General features: G+C 39.5%; 1 protein-coding gene across 1 annotated transcript; it reads right to left on the reverse strand.

The window, feature by feature from the left end:
* Nucleotides 1-890: 890 nt before the first annotated feature.
* LOC131218197 (uncharacterized) lies at nucleotides 891-17,392 on the reverse strand. The gene is made up of 3 exons (XM_058212878.1): nucleotides 16,200-17,392; nucleotides 12,250-12,335; nucleotides 891-2,229 (listed from the first exon to the last, which is right to left on the reverse strand). The coding sequence occupies exons 1-3, from the start codon at nucleotides 17,382-17,384 to the stop codon at nucleotides 990-992; spliced, it is 2,511 nt and encodes an 836-aa protein (XP_058068861.1). The 5' UTR covers nucleotides 17,385-17,392; the 3' UTR covers nucleotides 891-989.
* Nucleotides 17,393-17,696: the final 304 nt, after the last annotated feature.

The following is a 17,696-nucleotide window of genomic DNA, read 5'->3' on the forward strand; positions in this document are numbered from 1 at the left end:
CATATTTAAATCTCATGTCCTGCATCATTTTCTAGAAGACATCCCTAACAAATAAATGGATCAAATTGTTGATCAGGCCTATTTTATTTTTATTTTTTCGTATAAATGATCTCTACCACCCATGTTTAAGGTCATTGATCAAATGGTTCATGCTTCTCAAACCAATGAGATGTTTCCATGGTTACCAATGAAATATAAGTTGAAATTATTGAAAAGTCTAGATCAATGGATTGGATTGTCCAAGTGTCCCAATGCAACTAGGGTACTAGAATTTATAATGCTCTGAGAGCATCCGAGCAACACGCACGAACACACACACACACACAAACACACACACACACACATGTGCGCACGCGCGCAACCAACAACCATTGATCTATTGTGTCCCACCATGGTTTGACTATGCATCAGGTATGTCTGAACAATCTTAACATCTTTTATTTGGGACATTAAGACATGTAGTTAGGAATTTAACTGAAAAGCTTCCTAATATTGGTTGCTTGGGATCTTCCAATCTGTGACTCTCTTTTTTTAGCACTCCATCCATAGTGGGATTCAACAAATCAATGGTCCTAATTACCAAACAGTTGGCCTGTGAGAATTGAAGAACTGATGCAAAGATGTGGGCAATGCATCATATAATTCCTCTTGTTCAGGGTCCCACTGTCCATGCATTTTGTTGCGGGTTTAAAAGGGTGGGGATGTCACAGGCATATAGTACTGGTCCCACACAATGATCATATATGGAACTCGCATTCATCCAAATGTATGTGATTGTTCCCCATAATATCATATGACAACCTTAATTAATCAAAATTTTTAAATCAAGTTATCAACAGTTGAATATAATATGATATGTCTATCTAATTCCCTTGTTTAAATAGATTGCATGAGTGCAAAAACAACTATCATTAAAGGATTTAAAATAAATTACATGAGTGCAAAAACAACTATTATTAAAGAGAAAGTAAATAAATAAATAAAAATTGTTACATCGGATATGGTGTTACCCAAATTGGCAGATATGGAATTAGGGAGGAAATGCTTGAAGTAAACGGCTTGATACTACCATCCTCTAGGTCAAACACACCCGAATCATTGTCTGTCGCAACAATATCTTTTGTAAAATAGATACAATTACCTTTGAAGCCCGGCAATCCTTTAGCCGAAACAGACTTGGAGTTGGAGTAGGCCAAGAAAAGCATTTGATCACCCAAGCTTTCTACCTTAATCCAACAGGAACCACTTGTGTTCATCTTAAAAATGCGGAATGCTGTACTGTGACGGCCATGTTCATCATATATCCTTACAACCATTAACAAATCCCCACATGATTCCACCAGATAGACATGACGATCAAAATCATGGTGAAGAGATTCTATTTCAGGGGGAGGAAGTGTCTTCCATTTTGCCAACTTAGGACGGGGAACTAACTCCTCATAGACAGTGACTTGATTGCCATAGCTTGCTATATGTAGTCGCCCATTATAGACTGTGATATCAGACCATTTTGCTGAGTTAGGACGGGGAACTAACTCCTCATAGATAGTGACTTGATTGTCAGATCTTGCTATATGTAGGCGCCCATTATAAACTGTGATATCAGATATGTAGCAATATTGATCAGGTTCTCCTTCCAAGGTTGTCCATGCTGCATCTCCCACTTTACAGAAGGCCAATCTATTCCTTGAGCAATCGATCACAACCGTACAATCACCTGAATTAGGGTCAGATGATAATGTGGCCTTAGCATCTATTCCTAGACCTTGCTCCCAAAAATTTTTCACATAGCGATTCCCGGCCGAGTTCCAAATATTAGCCTGAAGGGGTAGGCGGATACATTCTTTGGAGATAACATTCAAGAGAAAACACCCATTAGGCCACTTGTCCTTCAATATCAGCCATCCATTAAAAGATCCTAAACAGATTGCACCGCAGGCCTGGGAAAGATCTAACCTGAAGACCTTGTTGTCTGATAGATTCAAGACTCTATGGATTTCGTTTTTTCGTGAGACGATCAGCCATGGTAGTTGATGCGACGGAGGGTGGAGTTTTCGGGCCACTATCTCCGACAAGGCTCTTCGCCACGAGATGCAGACTGCCCCGGCACGAATACAATCAACCAGAAATAGACGCATTAGAATAGTAACAAGGATTTCAGTGGGAAGTTCGGTCCATCTCTTACCCTTTTTCTTTCCATCTAACCTCTTCTCCCCCATCGCCTTTGCCCTTTCTCACTTTTCTTTCGCTTTTTTTTTTTTCTGTCGTTTTTTTTTTCTTCCGCATTTATGAAGCCGCAGGTCTCTTTTAAAATTCCCCATCTCGGGGTGTGAGGGGGACGCGGATTTCCTGCGAAGATCTGGGTGGGGCCCACTACAGTGTACGTTAGAGATCCATTCCGTCCATCCGTTTTGAGATCTCATTTTAGGATTTGCGAAAAAAAATGAGGCGGATAAAAAACTAAACTGGGTCACACGAGAGGGAAAACTAGGGAAAGAAATTTCTACCGTTGAAATCTTCCCAGTCTCCACCTTAATGTTTATATGTTATCTAAACCGTTTATAAGGTCATTGTCAATGGGATGAAGTGAAAAAACCAAAAATATAGACTGATACAACAATTTTTTGGGCATAAGAATGCTTCAACGGTGCTCACTGAATGATCACTGTTTCGTCTCGTGTGTCCCATATTAGTTCTATATACACCTAATTTTTGATCTCAAATTCTTAAATGATCTCGAAAAACGGATGGACGGATTGGATTTATCAAAAACATGTTGGTGGGCCCCACCCAGCATTCTTGCGCAGGAACTTCCTGCGCAAGAAATCCACGTCCGTGTGAGGGGGCCATCGTGATGCGTGGGTTTTATCCACACCCTCCATCCATTTTTTCATATCATTTTTTTCTCTGTCTAAAAATGCGGCTGCCTTCCCCCGCCCGGACGGTTATCCTTCCGGGCAGGGCTCTGTGGGGCCCATCGTGATGTAAGTGTTTTATCCACGCCGTTAATCGTTTTTCTCATATCATTTTAAGATATGATCCAAAAACCGAGGCAGGTACAGGGATTAAGACGACCACAAGGCGGGGATTGAACTTCCACCGTTAAAAACTTCTAGGGAGCTAGAGAAGTTTCGGATCAAGCTGATATTTGTGTTTTCACTTCATCCACGTCTATATGACCTTATTAATAGGTTTAATGGTAAACAAACATCATGGTGGCCCTTAAAAAGGTATCAAGGGTGGATGTCATTATCACTGCAGATTCCTTTGGTGTGGTCTTCTGGAGCAGTGGACCTGCTTCATTTTTAGAATGGTATCTTAAAATGATCTGAGAAAAGTGATGAACGGCGTGGATTAAACACTTATATCACGGTGGGCCCCACAAATCCCTGCCCTGTTTAAGACGCAATCCGCGTCCTATTAATGTGGCCCGCTGTTGAAACCTTCCCAGGACTGGGCCATCGAACCTGTTTATTTAAGCCTTACTCATGTCTAGTGGTAGACCAACAAGAATTTCAACAAGATCATGGATTCGGGTGCCACTGTCGTATGAATGGGTAGATGTGTGTAAAAAAAAAATTTAATAATAATAAAAAAGAAAGCCTGAGATGAAATGAAGGGAAAGTACAAATATAACTTATCCAAAACTTACTCTAACCTAGGAGTTTTCATCATTAGGAATTCAATCCCCACTTTTGGGTCCACTCGAGCCTTGAATCCTTCTCACTTTTAAGCTCATGCTCCAAAATGTTACGAAAAATGGATAGATGGTGTGAATAAAACTCATACATCTTATTGGTCCTCACTTTTAAGCTCATGGCCCAAAATGTTATGAAAAAAAAATGGATGGATGATGTGAATAAAACTCATTCCCCGTAGCGATTCTTCTCACTTTTAAGCTCATGAGCCAAAATGTTATGAAAAATAAAAATAAAAATGAATGGATGGAGTTGGTGTGAATCAATCAAGTGCTCCACCTAATGTTTGGCCTTAGTCCCGATTGCTGCACTGGTTCAAATTAGCGTGAAATCATGCCCGAAACCTGGTGTGGCCCACCTGAGTTTAGAACAATGCAATTTTTGGAGGAGTCGACTTCATCTTGGTGATTCACGTTTAAGATTAGGTGGTGTTGCACACCTCACCCCAGCAGTAGTGTGTTGATGTCCATGTCAAAAGGTGGGACCCATAAAATGGATGGTGGACATCAAAGGTGGGCCCACATGATGGATGATTGACATTAAAGGTGGGCGCATGTGATGAACGATCCGTATTGAAGGGGGGTTACATATAATGAATGGTCCACATCAAGGTGACCCACATAATGGATGGAGTGGGCCACACATGATGGATGGCCCACTTCAAAGTGTGGCTCCTCATGATAGACAATCAACAACAAGTGGGGCCCACCTAATGGACGGTCCACATCCAATGTCTCGCATAATGGACAAGACCCAACATGATGGATGATCTACATAGAAGGTGCGCCCCGCATGATGGATGTTGGACATTAAAGCAGGCCTAACATGATGAACAACCCACTTCAACCGTAGGGCCCACATGGTGGACACATCAAATGTGGATTCTGCATGGTGGGTAGTGGACATTGAAGGACCCCACATAAAGAACAAATAGCATTAATGGTGGACCCCACATGATGAATGACCTACGTCAAGGTGGTCCTCACATAATGAATGGTCCACGTCAAAGATCAACCCCTAACAACGAATGGTCTACATCCAAGACAAGGTTCGCATGATTAATAGCCCACTTTGAAGGTTTGGCTCACACTATTGACGATCCACATCAAAGGTGGGCTCCAGATGATGAAGGATCTATATCCAATGTTTAACATAATGGATGACCTAAATGTCTTAAAACATGAAGGTTATAGCCATCCATTTTTTTGTCATTTGGAGCATGGTTATTCTATGATGTGATCTCCCAAAACAATCGTTTTGATTGCACTTATAATGAAGTTGTTGTAATATTTAAAATTGACATCAACTATCTCTATAAAAAAATTTTTTTTTTTTTTTTTTTTTGAATGTTTGACTAAATGTACTTATTTCACATAAGAGCTTCTTCTTCTTCTTCTTCTCTCTCTCTCATGTACTTATTTCATATAAGAGCTTCTTCTTCTTCTTCTTCTTCTTCTTCTCTCTCTCTCTCTCTCTCTCTCTCTCTCTCTCTCTCTCTCTCTCTCTCTGTGTAATGTTTAGAAAACCTGATTTGACCAAATGAACTTATTTAAAATAAGGGCCAAAATAAAAAGAACTTATTAGAGTAACTCTTATTTGAAAAGCTTTTGTTATATTAGAGTAGAGATGCCAAACGAGCACTTAGATCAAGTGATATTTGTGTTTTCCCTTCAACCTGGTTGAAATCACCTTATTAAAGACTTGAATGGCATAGAAACATCAAGGTGGGCCCATGAAGGTCTCAATGGTGGGGTTCCATTCCCACTGTTTCCCATGTTTTGGACCAATTTACCCAATCAATTTGAAATAGAAAAGTTAAAATAATAATAATAATAGCTTGATGGAGTATATTGGATCAAAAGGATAGAGTATTTCAACTTGGTCCTCACAGATTGGAGTGCAAATTGGCAGGTAAGGCTCATTTTAGGTTCATCCAAATTGGACCAATTTGAAATCAGGTAAGAGGCAGCTCCGGATGGGTTTAACTTCAAGAGATTCCAGATCCAACCCATTTAGTAGTTGGGGTTTAACCTGTGGGCTCAACAAGTCTAAATTCATATCCAAACCTGCTTTGATTGGGTTGGGTATAATGACCGGTCGGGTCAACCCAGCCATTCACAACACTACTCAGGAGGTTATCGAGATTGCAGCGAGATGGTTACATTAGTGTTTTCCTTTTGTATTCTTTGGATGATAAAAATAAATAAATTAGTAAGACTGAAAATAATAATCATTAGCCTTTTCTATGGTCAAAATTCACACTAACAAAATACAACCAACCATGATAGGGGAAATGCAATATTTGCACTTGTTATCCAAACAAGACCCACCAAAAACATAATATATGTAAATCCATATTCCAATTGTGCTCCTGGAATCCATACCACTACCTGAAATTATGGCACCCACATGTTCATTTGCTAATCCCTGATTTTAAAGAAGTGGGGCCTATTGCCTCAGCTAGTGGTACTCCATGGACTTGGAGGGAGGGAGGGAGGGAGGGAGGGAGCAGGGCCAGTGTGTGCAATTAGATACATGAAATCAAGAATCTCATCAGATGATAAATCCACCCACGTGTGGCAACCCGGGTGAAGGCATCAGGGCCAGTGTGTGCAGGGACCATTCCAAGAAGGTTATCCTTGCATTCCAGTAAGTGTATAACTGAGTTTCTAACTGGGGTAGAGGCCAAAGCGATGCTTGACTGAATTAGGATTTGCAAGGACATGGGCCTACATAATATCATATAGCCAAATCCGACTCCGGAGTAATCACGGAGGCAATATCTAATCCTCTCGCACAAATTCTGTGGAAAATCTAGTAACAAGTAGGAGAAGTCCTTTTCGAGAGCACTACCCTCAATGTTACTGTTTCTCATACCTTGAGATAGGGAAATGCGTTGGCAGATGGCATGGCTAGACTTGGGAGCAGTAGCATGGAAGGGAAACTGTTCTGGGGAGAGGAACTCGGACAGAAATTCTGGGCTATGAAGTTGTAGCAGCTGATCTGTTTTTGTCCATTGGAGGGTATCCACATCTGTTTTGTTATCTATTGCAATTGTGGTAGTTGATGTCCTTTTGCTATTTGTCCACCTAGCTGCTGCTTTGCTATTAATCATTTGAAGGGCTATGCTAGTAAGTGATGAGCTCCTCTGTTCTTCCTCGTCCTAGCCCTATAGATGGGGCATGCGCAACAGTCATTTGTCTTTTGGGAGTTGAATCAAGCTGGAGGGAGCTATGTCAGATTGAGAGGGCATCAGAATCATATGTTTTTTTCTAGCTGTCATCCTGGTTTGGTTCTGAAGTGAGGCATGGCCTGCGTGGTGAGTATACTGCATTGTCCCTGGTGCTGCTTCAGTGGCATTTTGGATGCTGGTGATGTTCCTGCATTTTTTGTTTTTTATGCATCGTTTGCATAGTTTGAGGTCTTGTTGCTTTTAAGCGTATTGTTTGGTTTTGGTATATGATAGGTGAGTCCTGCTTCTTTTTGTGGTGCCCACCTGAAAAATGTAAAATAGAAAACAAAACAAAAGGAGATGCACAAAACATAAATGAAAAGCAATCTGGACAATCAAATTGTCAACCACATCAATGATGGAGAATAGGCCATACACACTCATCAGGTCAACATAACCATTTTATTTTGTTGATTTTGGACCCTATGAACATTTAGTCTGGCCATCCATGTGGTGGTGTCAAAGCCGGATCATCATGGCCTTATAACTATGATCATAAATCTAGATTGGTATGCCAACATACCGCATATCTTCTTCTTCTTTTTTCTTTTTTTCTTTTCTGAGAGATCAACATACTGCATATACATTGGATGAGTTGCCACAAATTACCACAGTGAACAAATGAGTTTGGTGATTATGGAACTAACATGGGAGCTTTAGAAACATAATATCCAATATTGAATCAGCCTTCAATGATTGAATTTTATTTGCACTGAACATAAATTGAAAAGTACTTGTATTGTATCAGCAGGTACTGGTTTTCGATTTTCTATCGATTTCTTCTCAGAAGATCTTTTACGAAATTCATCAACTGCACCTTTGGATGGGTTGTGTGTCAAGCGTTCTTGTGCAAACAGTTTGAAGAACATATATATATATATATATATATATATATATAGAGAGAGAGAGAGAGAGAGAGAGAGAGAGAGAGAGAGAGAGAGAGAGAGAGAGAGAGAGAGAGAGAGAGCCTCACTCGCTCTATCATGTTCTTCCGAAAGCAGCTTGAAGGACGTATATATAGAGACCCTCCCTCTCTCCTTCTCTCGCATTCTTCCGCAAGCAGCTTGAAGGACATATCTAGAGACCCTCCCTCTGTATGTGAGAAATGATCGAGTGTTCTCTGAGCACTATAATTTGTAGTGCTTCTAGTTGAATCGGTTCACTTGAACAGCCCGATTGTTGCTCTGAATTGTCCATTATGTTCGGAACACATGTTGTGGGCTACCATGTAAGAATTAAACTGATTGGATGATTTAATCCATCCTTAATTTGGCCTTATTTTCTCTAGCCATCCTTTTTTCTAAGTCATAGATGGGATGGTTTGAATTGCTAAACAAAATTGATTCTTTAGAATTATAAGCAATCCATATGATCCCATAGATCGATCAAATTGTTGATTAGACCTATTTTGTGTAAAGATCTCAACCGCCCATGGTTAAGGCCATTAAATCAATGGATTGGACTGTACAAGTGTCTCAATGCAACTGGGGCACAATAATTTATAGTGCTATGAGAGAGAGAGAGAGAGAGAGAGAGAGAGAGAGAGAGAGAGCTCTAATTGAGATTATCCAAATTGAAACTGCTTTGATTGAGATTATCCAAACTATTATCAATTTAGATATCAGGTCAGAGAGAGGGAGCTCTAATTGAGATTATCCAAATTGAAACTGCTTTGATTGAGATTATCCAAACCGTTTCAATTTAGATATCAGGTCAGGGATGCCCAAAGTTGATTATCCACGCCATTGATCTATTGTGTCCCACCATGTATTCATCATGCATCAGATATCTCTTCGATAGAACATCTTGACATCCTTTATTTGTGGCATTAAGACATGTGGTTCGGAATAGAAACACAACAACGTTCTGCATTCAACTTGAAAAGCTTCCTAATATTGATTGCTTGGGATCTTCCAATTCATGACATTTTTTTTTCCTTTTTGGGGCACTCCATCCACACTGGGACCAATGGTCCTAACTACCAAACAATTGATGTATGAGAATTGAAGAATTGATGAAAATATGTGGCCCATGTATCATATAATTCCTCTTGTGCAGGATCTCCTCACTGTCATTTGCTGTGAGTTTAACAGGTGATGACACAGGCATATAATGTTGGGTCCCATACAATGAACATGTACAGAACTCACTTACATTCAAGTGCCTGTAATCGTTCCCTAACATAATAATATAGTATGAGAACCTTGATTAATGAAAATCTTCAAATCAAGCTATTAACAATTGAATATAATCTGCTATCTCTATCTAATATATAAATAAATTATTTGAATGCAAAAACAACTATCATTAAAAGAAAAAGTAAAAATATACATAAAAACTATTACATTGGTGGATATGGTGTTACCCAGATTGGCTTAAACCGAGTCGGGTAGTAAATGCCTGAAGGAATGCTTGAAGGAAATGGCCAGATACTACCATCCTCTAAGTCAAACACACCCGATTCATGATTACAAATAAAAACATCCTTTGTAAAATAAATACAATTCCGTTTGAAGCCCGGCAATCCTGTAGTCAGAATAGACTTAGTGTAGCCTAAGAAAAGCATTTGATCACCCAAACTTTCTACCTTGATCCAACCGGAACCATTTGTGTCCATCTTAAAAAGGCGGAATGTTGTCATATATCTAGTACGATGCATATATTCAGGAAAACAGTAGTATAACCTTAAAACCATTAACAACTCCCCGCATGATTCCACTAGATAGATTCCACGCACACGCCTCAGAACAGCATTGCGAGGAAATTCTATTTCAGGGAGGAGAAGCGGCTTCCATTTTGCAGAGTTAGGCCTGAGATCCAATTCATAAATACTGAGTACAGAGATATATCTTGCTATAAGTAAGCGCCCATTATAGAATGTGATATCAGATATGCAGTGAAATTCATCAGGAATTCTTTCCAAGGCTGTCCATGCTGCATCTCCCACTTTACAAAAGGCAAATGTATTCCTTGAACAGGTGATCACAATCATACAATCACCTGAAGTAGGGTCAGAAGATAAAATGGCTTTAGCATCTATTCCGAGGCGGCTCTCCCAAAAATGCTCCACATAGTGATGCTCGTCCGAGTTCCAAACAAAATCTCGACGATTGGTTGATTTCCAAACATTAGCTTGACAGGGGAGACTGATACATTCATTGGATGTTATATTCAAGAGAAAACACCCATTAGTTATCTTATCCATCAGTATCAGCCATCCATCAAAAGATCCTAAACATCTTGCTCCGCTGGCCTGTGATAGATGTAGCCCGTATACCTTCTTGTCTGATAGATTGAAGAGTCTATGGATTTGGGTTTTTCGTGGGACGATCAGCAACGGGATTTGATGCGATGGAGGGTGGAGATTGAGGGCCACCATCTCAGTCCAGGCCGCCCGCCACGAGCTGCAGACTCGGCCGGCACGAATACAATCAACTAGATCTAGACGCATTAGAATGTCAATGAGGATTTCAGTGGAAAGATGCGCCGACCTGTTTCTATCATCCTTCTTCCTTCTCTTCAACCTTCCCATCTTCCCCATTTCCTTTCCTACCCCCTCTCTTCTACCGATTGCAGGCCTATTTTTATATTGCCGACGACTTCCTTTCTTACCGCTCTCTCTTCCTCTCTTCTTTCCTTGGATTTATGAAGACCGATTGCAGGCCTATTTATTTTTATAGATTACCGACGACGCGGATTTCCTCCGAAAGCTTTCTGAGGAAGTTCCTGCTGAAAGGATGCTGGTTGCGCCCACTGAAATGTATGTGATAAATCCATTCCGTCCATCCGTTTTGTGAGCTCATTTTAGGACGTGTGACCAAAATTGAGATGGATATAAAATCAAGTGTGTCACACGAGAGGTAAATTTGGGAAAAGAAATTACTACCGTTGAAACCTTCTTAGGCTCAAACTTGATGTTTATATGCCATCCAAACCGATTGTAAGGTCATTCTGAATGGGATGAAGTGAAAACACCAAAAATATAGCTTCATACAAAAGTTTTAGTGTGGCCCACTTAAGTGTTGTATATATATCTCGTTTTTTTTTTTTTTTGTAGTCTAAAATGAGCTCACAAAACAGATGGACGGGGTAGATTTATCAAAAACATCTCGCTAGGCCCAACCCAGATCCTTGCGCAGGAACTTCCCGTGAAAGGCTTTTGCATGAAATCGGCGATTTGATTGAACGCCTACCATTGGAAGGCTCGTGGGGCAACGGAAGTTTTGTTTGAGGATGATATTTGTTTCTATAGTTTATCTGAGTTATAGTAACCATATGAACGGTTTGGACAGCATTTAAAGATTATGTTAAGTTCTATGAACGTATCAACGGTGGAAATTTCCATTCCCACTGCATCGTGTGTTGTGGCCAATATGAGTTGTGGATGTGCTTGAATTTCAAAATTTTACTCTAAAAGAGCGTTTGGACGGGCGGATTCGCCCATATTAGGAGGGATTACACGGGATTAGATTGTCAAATCCAGCGGCTGCCGTATGATAGCCTGTTTGGGCGGCGAGGGATGTCTGGTGGATAGGGTATAGCGCTGGATTTGAGTTGATGAGACAAGGGATTTGCAAATCCCTCCCTGATTTTCTCGCTGCCGGCGATATCTTCTCAAGCCCATCCCTGGATCGTCCGCAGTCCATCGTACGGACTGCGGGATGGGATTGAAGGGAGTCACTTGCTGGCAGGAGTCATGGTGGGATGAGGGTTTTAGCGCGAAATCCTCTTATAAGTAGGGTGCCTTCAGGTTGTGATGGTCATATTCATCCACCGGTCGGAGCCATTGCGAGTTGACGGATGGTCTGAGGGCTAAGGTAGGTCTTCTTCCTCGCCTCGGACATGAAACACTCTGGTGTTCCTGTCGAGTGGTCCTGCATGTTATGTATTGTTATATTTCTGTGGTTTCTGCGAGGCCAAGTGGGGGTTTTTCATGCCTGTGTTGTACCTCTATTATCACTGGGTCATGGCCCTCCGAGATGCATCTGTGTTGTATGGGAAGATGCCATGGCTTCCGGTTTTGAATCAAATAGGTGTGCATGTTAGATTTTTGTATGACACATCATATATATTGTCTCTTTTCTTCTCCATATGCTTTAATCTTTCTGTAGGCCAATGGCCGGTTGTGTTTTTTGATATTGTGCATTAGCGTTTCACATATTTAAGGGTTTTTTTAATCTTTTTCTTACACTCTATGTCATATCAGAAAATTGGAGGTTTTGTGTAATCTCAATAAATTTGTGGATTTTGGCCATTTGAGTTTTCTGTGTACTGCTTTTCATGAATTTTGTTAACTTCTTCGAGCCTTATTTTGGATACATGGCATATGTCGATTCATTGGACTGCAAGTTCTGCTCTTTCTTGTTGTTGCATTTGTAGCCTGGATGATGGTTATAATTCGCAGCCTGTCAAGAGGTATCCACCATTTATAAAAAATGGTGGATACTAGAGAGGTTCTTTCCATTTTTTCTTTTCTATTTTTTATTTTTTGAAATCGCACTGGTATTGTTTTTTTAATTTATCTCAATGAGTTAACATTTGTGTGTGTTTTAGTTTTCACATTTCATGTTCTGGGGCAAAAATCATGCCACTAAGGTGATTTTAAGGATTTTGGATCCATAACAAATGGAGAACCAAGATCAAAAGAGAAATGAAATATATTTATTCCTTAAATATTTCTTATGATTTTGAAAAAACACTCTGGTCTACAATGATTTTTAAAAATTGTTTGCTCATGTAAAATAGATGATTACAACAAATTGACTCCATTTAAAAGGCTACGATGATCTGATTGCACTATAACATGACTCATTTTTGATACATTGCTCAAAGTTTTGATGGCCAGCTGCCTGGACTAGAATCCAAACCAATTACTTGCTGGGTCCAAAATGACTTCAACCTATACCAGTTAGTATTTGGGAGGGTCCATTGTTTTTTCGTTAATGAATCATGCTATCGAAATTCTAGTGGAGCATACTCGTTAAAATCCAGGTTTGTAGAGGAATTTGTTGCTTATTTGTTCTCTATGGATCTCTGGTATAGTTACTCTTATCTAATTTGTTGGTTTGGTGTATCCTTGGGAGTCCAAATAGATGTGTAGTTGGATTCCTTTTTTATTCTTCAAATATACTGACTTTATATACCTAATGCTATAACCTTTTTGTGGAAATCTGTTGGTTACTCGCAGCATGGTTTCATTGACTTGAATGTCATTGATCTCATCTCTTGGATTAGAGACAGATCTCTGGTATGATTACTACAATCTATTTTGCTTTACTGTTACTTAGAATGTCATATAATCTAGTAATTTCTCAGAATTTGCATGGATTGTTCCTCGTGTATTTCTCTTTACTTCCTTGGAGAGTTATTTGGTAGATTTCATGTGTCTATCCATTGAACTTGAAACTCTGCCTTTTCTTCTTGTTACCAGTGATTTCAGATGGATATACTAGCACTGGTTTCACTTGGATGCCAGTTATGAAATTTTAGGTAAACTAGGTATATTAATCTTTGTTGAAAATGAGCTATCTTCATTTGCTGAAAGATGCCCATGGGAGCTACTTTTGTTTCCCAGTATTGATAATTAGTGTCCAATTGTGGTTTGGTGTATCCTTTTGATTCAATCCATACATTTACAGTTGGATTCCTTCTTCATACTCCAAATTTACTAACTTTAAAAACCTAATACTGTAAGGTTTTTGTGGAAATCTATTGGTTAATCGCAGCATGGTTTCATTGACGTGAAGTTCACTGATCTTATCTATTGGAGTTGAGACCGATCTCTGGTACGGTTACTCCCATCCATTTTGTTGTATTGTTTCAACAAATGTGGGTAGATGGTTTCTGTTTATTAGATTCTGTGCAATTTCAGCTTCACATTTCAAGTTTGGGTTCTCATGCCATCTTTGAATATGTTGTCATACTGTTTTCCTTCATAATGCATCAAGGTCGCAGCTCTTATACTCTAGTATTTTCTCTAAAATTGATGGTACACACATTCCTCATGATTTTCTGTTTTTTTATTTTCTGCAATCTCATCTTGCCCAATGTTTGGGTTCTCTGATTATCTTTGAACTTGGCATGGACTGAACTTCATAATTATCTGGTATTTCTATTCTGTGCAATTTCATCTTACCCAAAGTTTGGGCTATTGAATATGAATGAACTTTTTGTTATATGGGTTTTGATTCAATATGCATGGAGGTGGCAGCTGTTATACTCTAGTAATTTCTCTGAAAATCTGTTTTGATTCAACATCTGCACTCATGCCATCTTTCATATATTTTGTCATTCTGTTTTGATTCAACATCTGTTCTTCTGCATGTTCTGTATTGATGTGCAAAGATTGCTCACGATTTTTTGCTTTTTAGATTCCTTGGCAATCTCATCTTACCCAATGTTTGGTTTCTCTGACTGTCTTTGAATTTGGCTTGGACTGTTCTTCATGAATATCTGGTTTTCTATATTCTCTAGTATTTAATCTTACCAAAAGTTTGGTTATTGAATGTGAGTGAACTTTTTGTTATATGGGTTCTGATTCAATATGCATGAAGGTGGCAAAATTATATACTCTAGTTCTTTTTTTCTTTTCTGAGAGATCAACATACTGCATATACATTGGATGAGTTGCCACAAATTACCACAGTGAACAAATGAGTTTGGTGATTATGGAACTAACATGGGAGCTTTAGAAACATAATATACAATATTGAATCAACCTTTAGTGATTGAATTTTATTTGCACTGAACATAAATTGAAAACAGTACTTGGTATTGTATCAGCAGGTACTGATTTTTTATTTTCTATCAATTTCTTCTCATAAGATCTTTTACGAAATTCATCAACTGCATCTTTGGATGGGCTGTGTGTGTCAAGCATTCTTGTGCAAACAGTTTGAAGTGTGTGTGTGTGTGTGCGCGAGCGCGTGTAGAGAGAGAGAGAGAGAGAGAGAGAGAGAGAGAGAGCCTCACTCGCTCTATCATGTTCTTCCGAAAGCAGCTTGAAGGACGTATATATAGAGACCCTCCCTCTCTCCTTCTCTCACGTAGTCACGTTCTTCCGCAAGCAACTTGAAGGACATATATATAGAGACCCTCCCTCTGTATGTGAGAAATGATCGAGTGTTCTATTATAGTTCTTCTAGTTGAATCGGTTCACTTCAACAGCCCAATTGTTGGTCTGAATTGTCCATTATGTTCGGAACACATGTCGTGGGCTACCATGTAAAAATCAAACTGATTGGATGATTAAATCCATCCTTTTTAATAAGTCATAGATGGGATGGTTTGAATTGCTAAACAAAATTGATTCTTTAGAATCATAAGCAATCCATATGGTCCCATAGATCGATCGAGCTGTTGATTAGACCTATTTTTTGTGTAAAGATCTCAACTGCCCATGTTTAAGGCCAATCAAATCAATGGATTGGACTGTACAAGTGTCTCAATGCAGCTGGGGCACAATAATTTATAGATCTATGAGAGCATCGGAAGTGTAGAGAGAGAGAGAGAGAGAGAGAGAGAGAGAGAGAGAGAGGGAGCTCTAATTGAGATTATCCAAATTGAAACTGCTTTGATTGAGATTATCCAAACCGTTTCAATTTAGATATCAGGTCAGGGATGCCCAAAGTTGATTATCCACGCCATTGATCTATTGTGTCCCACCATGTATTCATCATGCATCAGATATCTCTTCGATAGAACATCTTGACATCCTTTATCTGTGGCATTAAGACATGTGGTTCGGAATAGAAACACAACAACGTTCTGCATTCAACTTGAAAAGCTTCCTAATATTGATTGCTTGGGATCTTCCAATTCATGACATTTTTTTTTCCTTTTTGGGGCACTCCATCCACACTGGGACCAATGGTCCTAACTACCAAACAATTGATGTATGAGAATTGAAGAATTGTTGCAAATATGTGGCCCATGTATAATATAATTCCTCTTGTGCAATATATCCTTACTGTCCATACATTTTTTTTTTTTGCCGCGAGTTTAACAGGGGATGACACAGGCATATAATGGTGGGTCTCACACAATGACTATATGCGAACTCACATATATGATTGTTCCCCATAACATAATAATGTAGCATGAGAACCTTGATTAATCAAAATCTTAAAATCAAGCTATTAACAATTGAATACAATCTGCTATGCCTATCTAATATATATAAATAAATTATTTGAATGCAAAAACAACTATCATTAAAAGGAAAAAAGAAAAAATAAAAAGAAAAATTATTACATTGGATATGGTGTTACCCATATTGGCTTATGCCCAGTCGGGTGGTAAATGCCTTCAATGCTTGAAGGAATGCTTGAAGGAAACGGCCAAATACTACCATCCTCTAAGTCAAACACACCCGATTCATGATTCCAAATACAAATATCCTTTGTAAAATAGATACAATTCCGTTTGAAGCCCGACAATCCTTTAGTCGGAATAGACTTAGGGTAGCCTAAAAAAAGCATTTGATCACCCAAGCTTTCTACCTTAATCCAACCGGAACTATTTGTGTCCATCTTAAAAAGGCAGAATGTTGTCATCAATCTACTACGAGGCCTATATTCACCCAAACAGTAGTATATCCTTAAAACCATTAACAACTCTCCACATGATTCCACTAGATAGATTCCACGCGCATACCCCACACCACTGTTGTGAGGATATTCTAATTGGGGGATGAGAAGCGGTTTCCATTTTGCAGAGTTAGGACAGAGATCCAACTCAAAGATTTCGAGTCGAGAGATAAATCTTACTATAATTAGGCGCCCATTATAGAATGTGATATCAGATATGCAGTGACGTTGATTAGGTTTTCTTTCCAATGCTGTCCATGCTGCATCTCCCACTCTACAAAAGGCAAATGTATTCATTGAACAGACAATCACAACTATACAATCACCTGAAGTAGGGTCAGATGATAAAATAGCCTTAGCATATATTCCGAGTCGGCTCTCCCAAAAATGCTCCACATAGTGATGATCGGCCGAGTTCCAAACAAAATGTTGATGCTCGGTCGAGTTCCATATATCAGCTTGACGGGGTAGACTAATACATTCATTGGATGTTACATTCAAGAGAAAACACCCATTACTCATCTCATCCATCAGTATCAGCCATCCATTAAAAGATCCTAAACATCTTGCTCCGCTGGCCTGTGATAGATGTAGCTCGTATACTTTCTTGTCTAATAGATTGAAGACTCTGTGGATTTGGTTTTTTGGTGGTAGGATCAGCAACGGGAGTTGATGCGATGGAGGGTGGAGATTGTAGGTCACCATCTCTGTCCAGGCCGCCCGCCATGAGCTGCAGACTACTCCGGCACGGATACAATCGACTAGATCTAGACGCATTAGAATGGTAACGAGGATTTCAGTGGGAAGGTACGCCAACTTGTTTCGTACATCCTTCGTCTTTCTCTTCAACTTTCTCATCTTCCCCATTTCCTTCCCTACCCCCTCTCTTCTACCGATTGCAGGCCTATTTTTATATTGCCGACGACTTCCTTTCTTACCCCTCTCTCTTCCTCTCTTCTTTCCTTGGATTTATGAAGACCGATTGCAGGCCTATTTATTTTTATATATTACCGACGACGCGGATTTCCTCCGAAAGCTTTCTGAGGAAGTTCCTGCTGAAAGGATGCTGGGTGCGCCCACTGAAATGTATGTGATAAATCCATTCCGTCCATCCGTTTTGTGAGCTCATTTTAGGACGTGCGACAAAAATTGAGATGGATATAAGAGTCAAGTGTGTCA

The sequence above is a fragment of the Magnolia sinica genome, chromosome 11, assembly GCF_029962835.1.
Source record: "Magnolia sinica isolate HGM2019 chromosome 11, MsV1, whole genome shotgun sequence".
NCBI lineage: Eukaryota > Viridiplantae > Streptophyta > Magnoliopsida > Magnoliales > Magnoliaceae > Magnolia > Magnolia sinica.

Coding starts and splice junctions, on each gene's coding strand:
- LOC131218197 (XM_058212878.1), bottom strand. CDS start 17,384: ATGGGGAAGATGAGAAAGTTGAAGAGAAAGACGAAGGATGTACGAAAC. Junction 12,336..16,199: donor CTGGGCATAAGCCAATATGG/GTAACACCATAT, acceptor ACCTCTTGACAG/GCTGCGAATTATAACCATCA. Junction 2,230..12,249: donor AATGAATCGACATATGCCAT/GTATCCAAAATA, acceptor AAAGTGAGAAAG/GGCAAAGGCGATGGGGGAGA.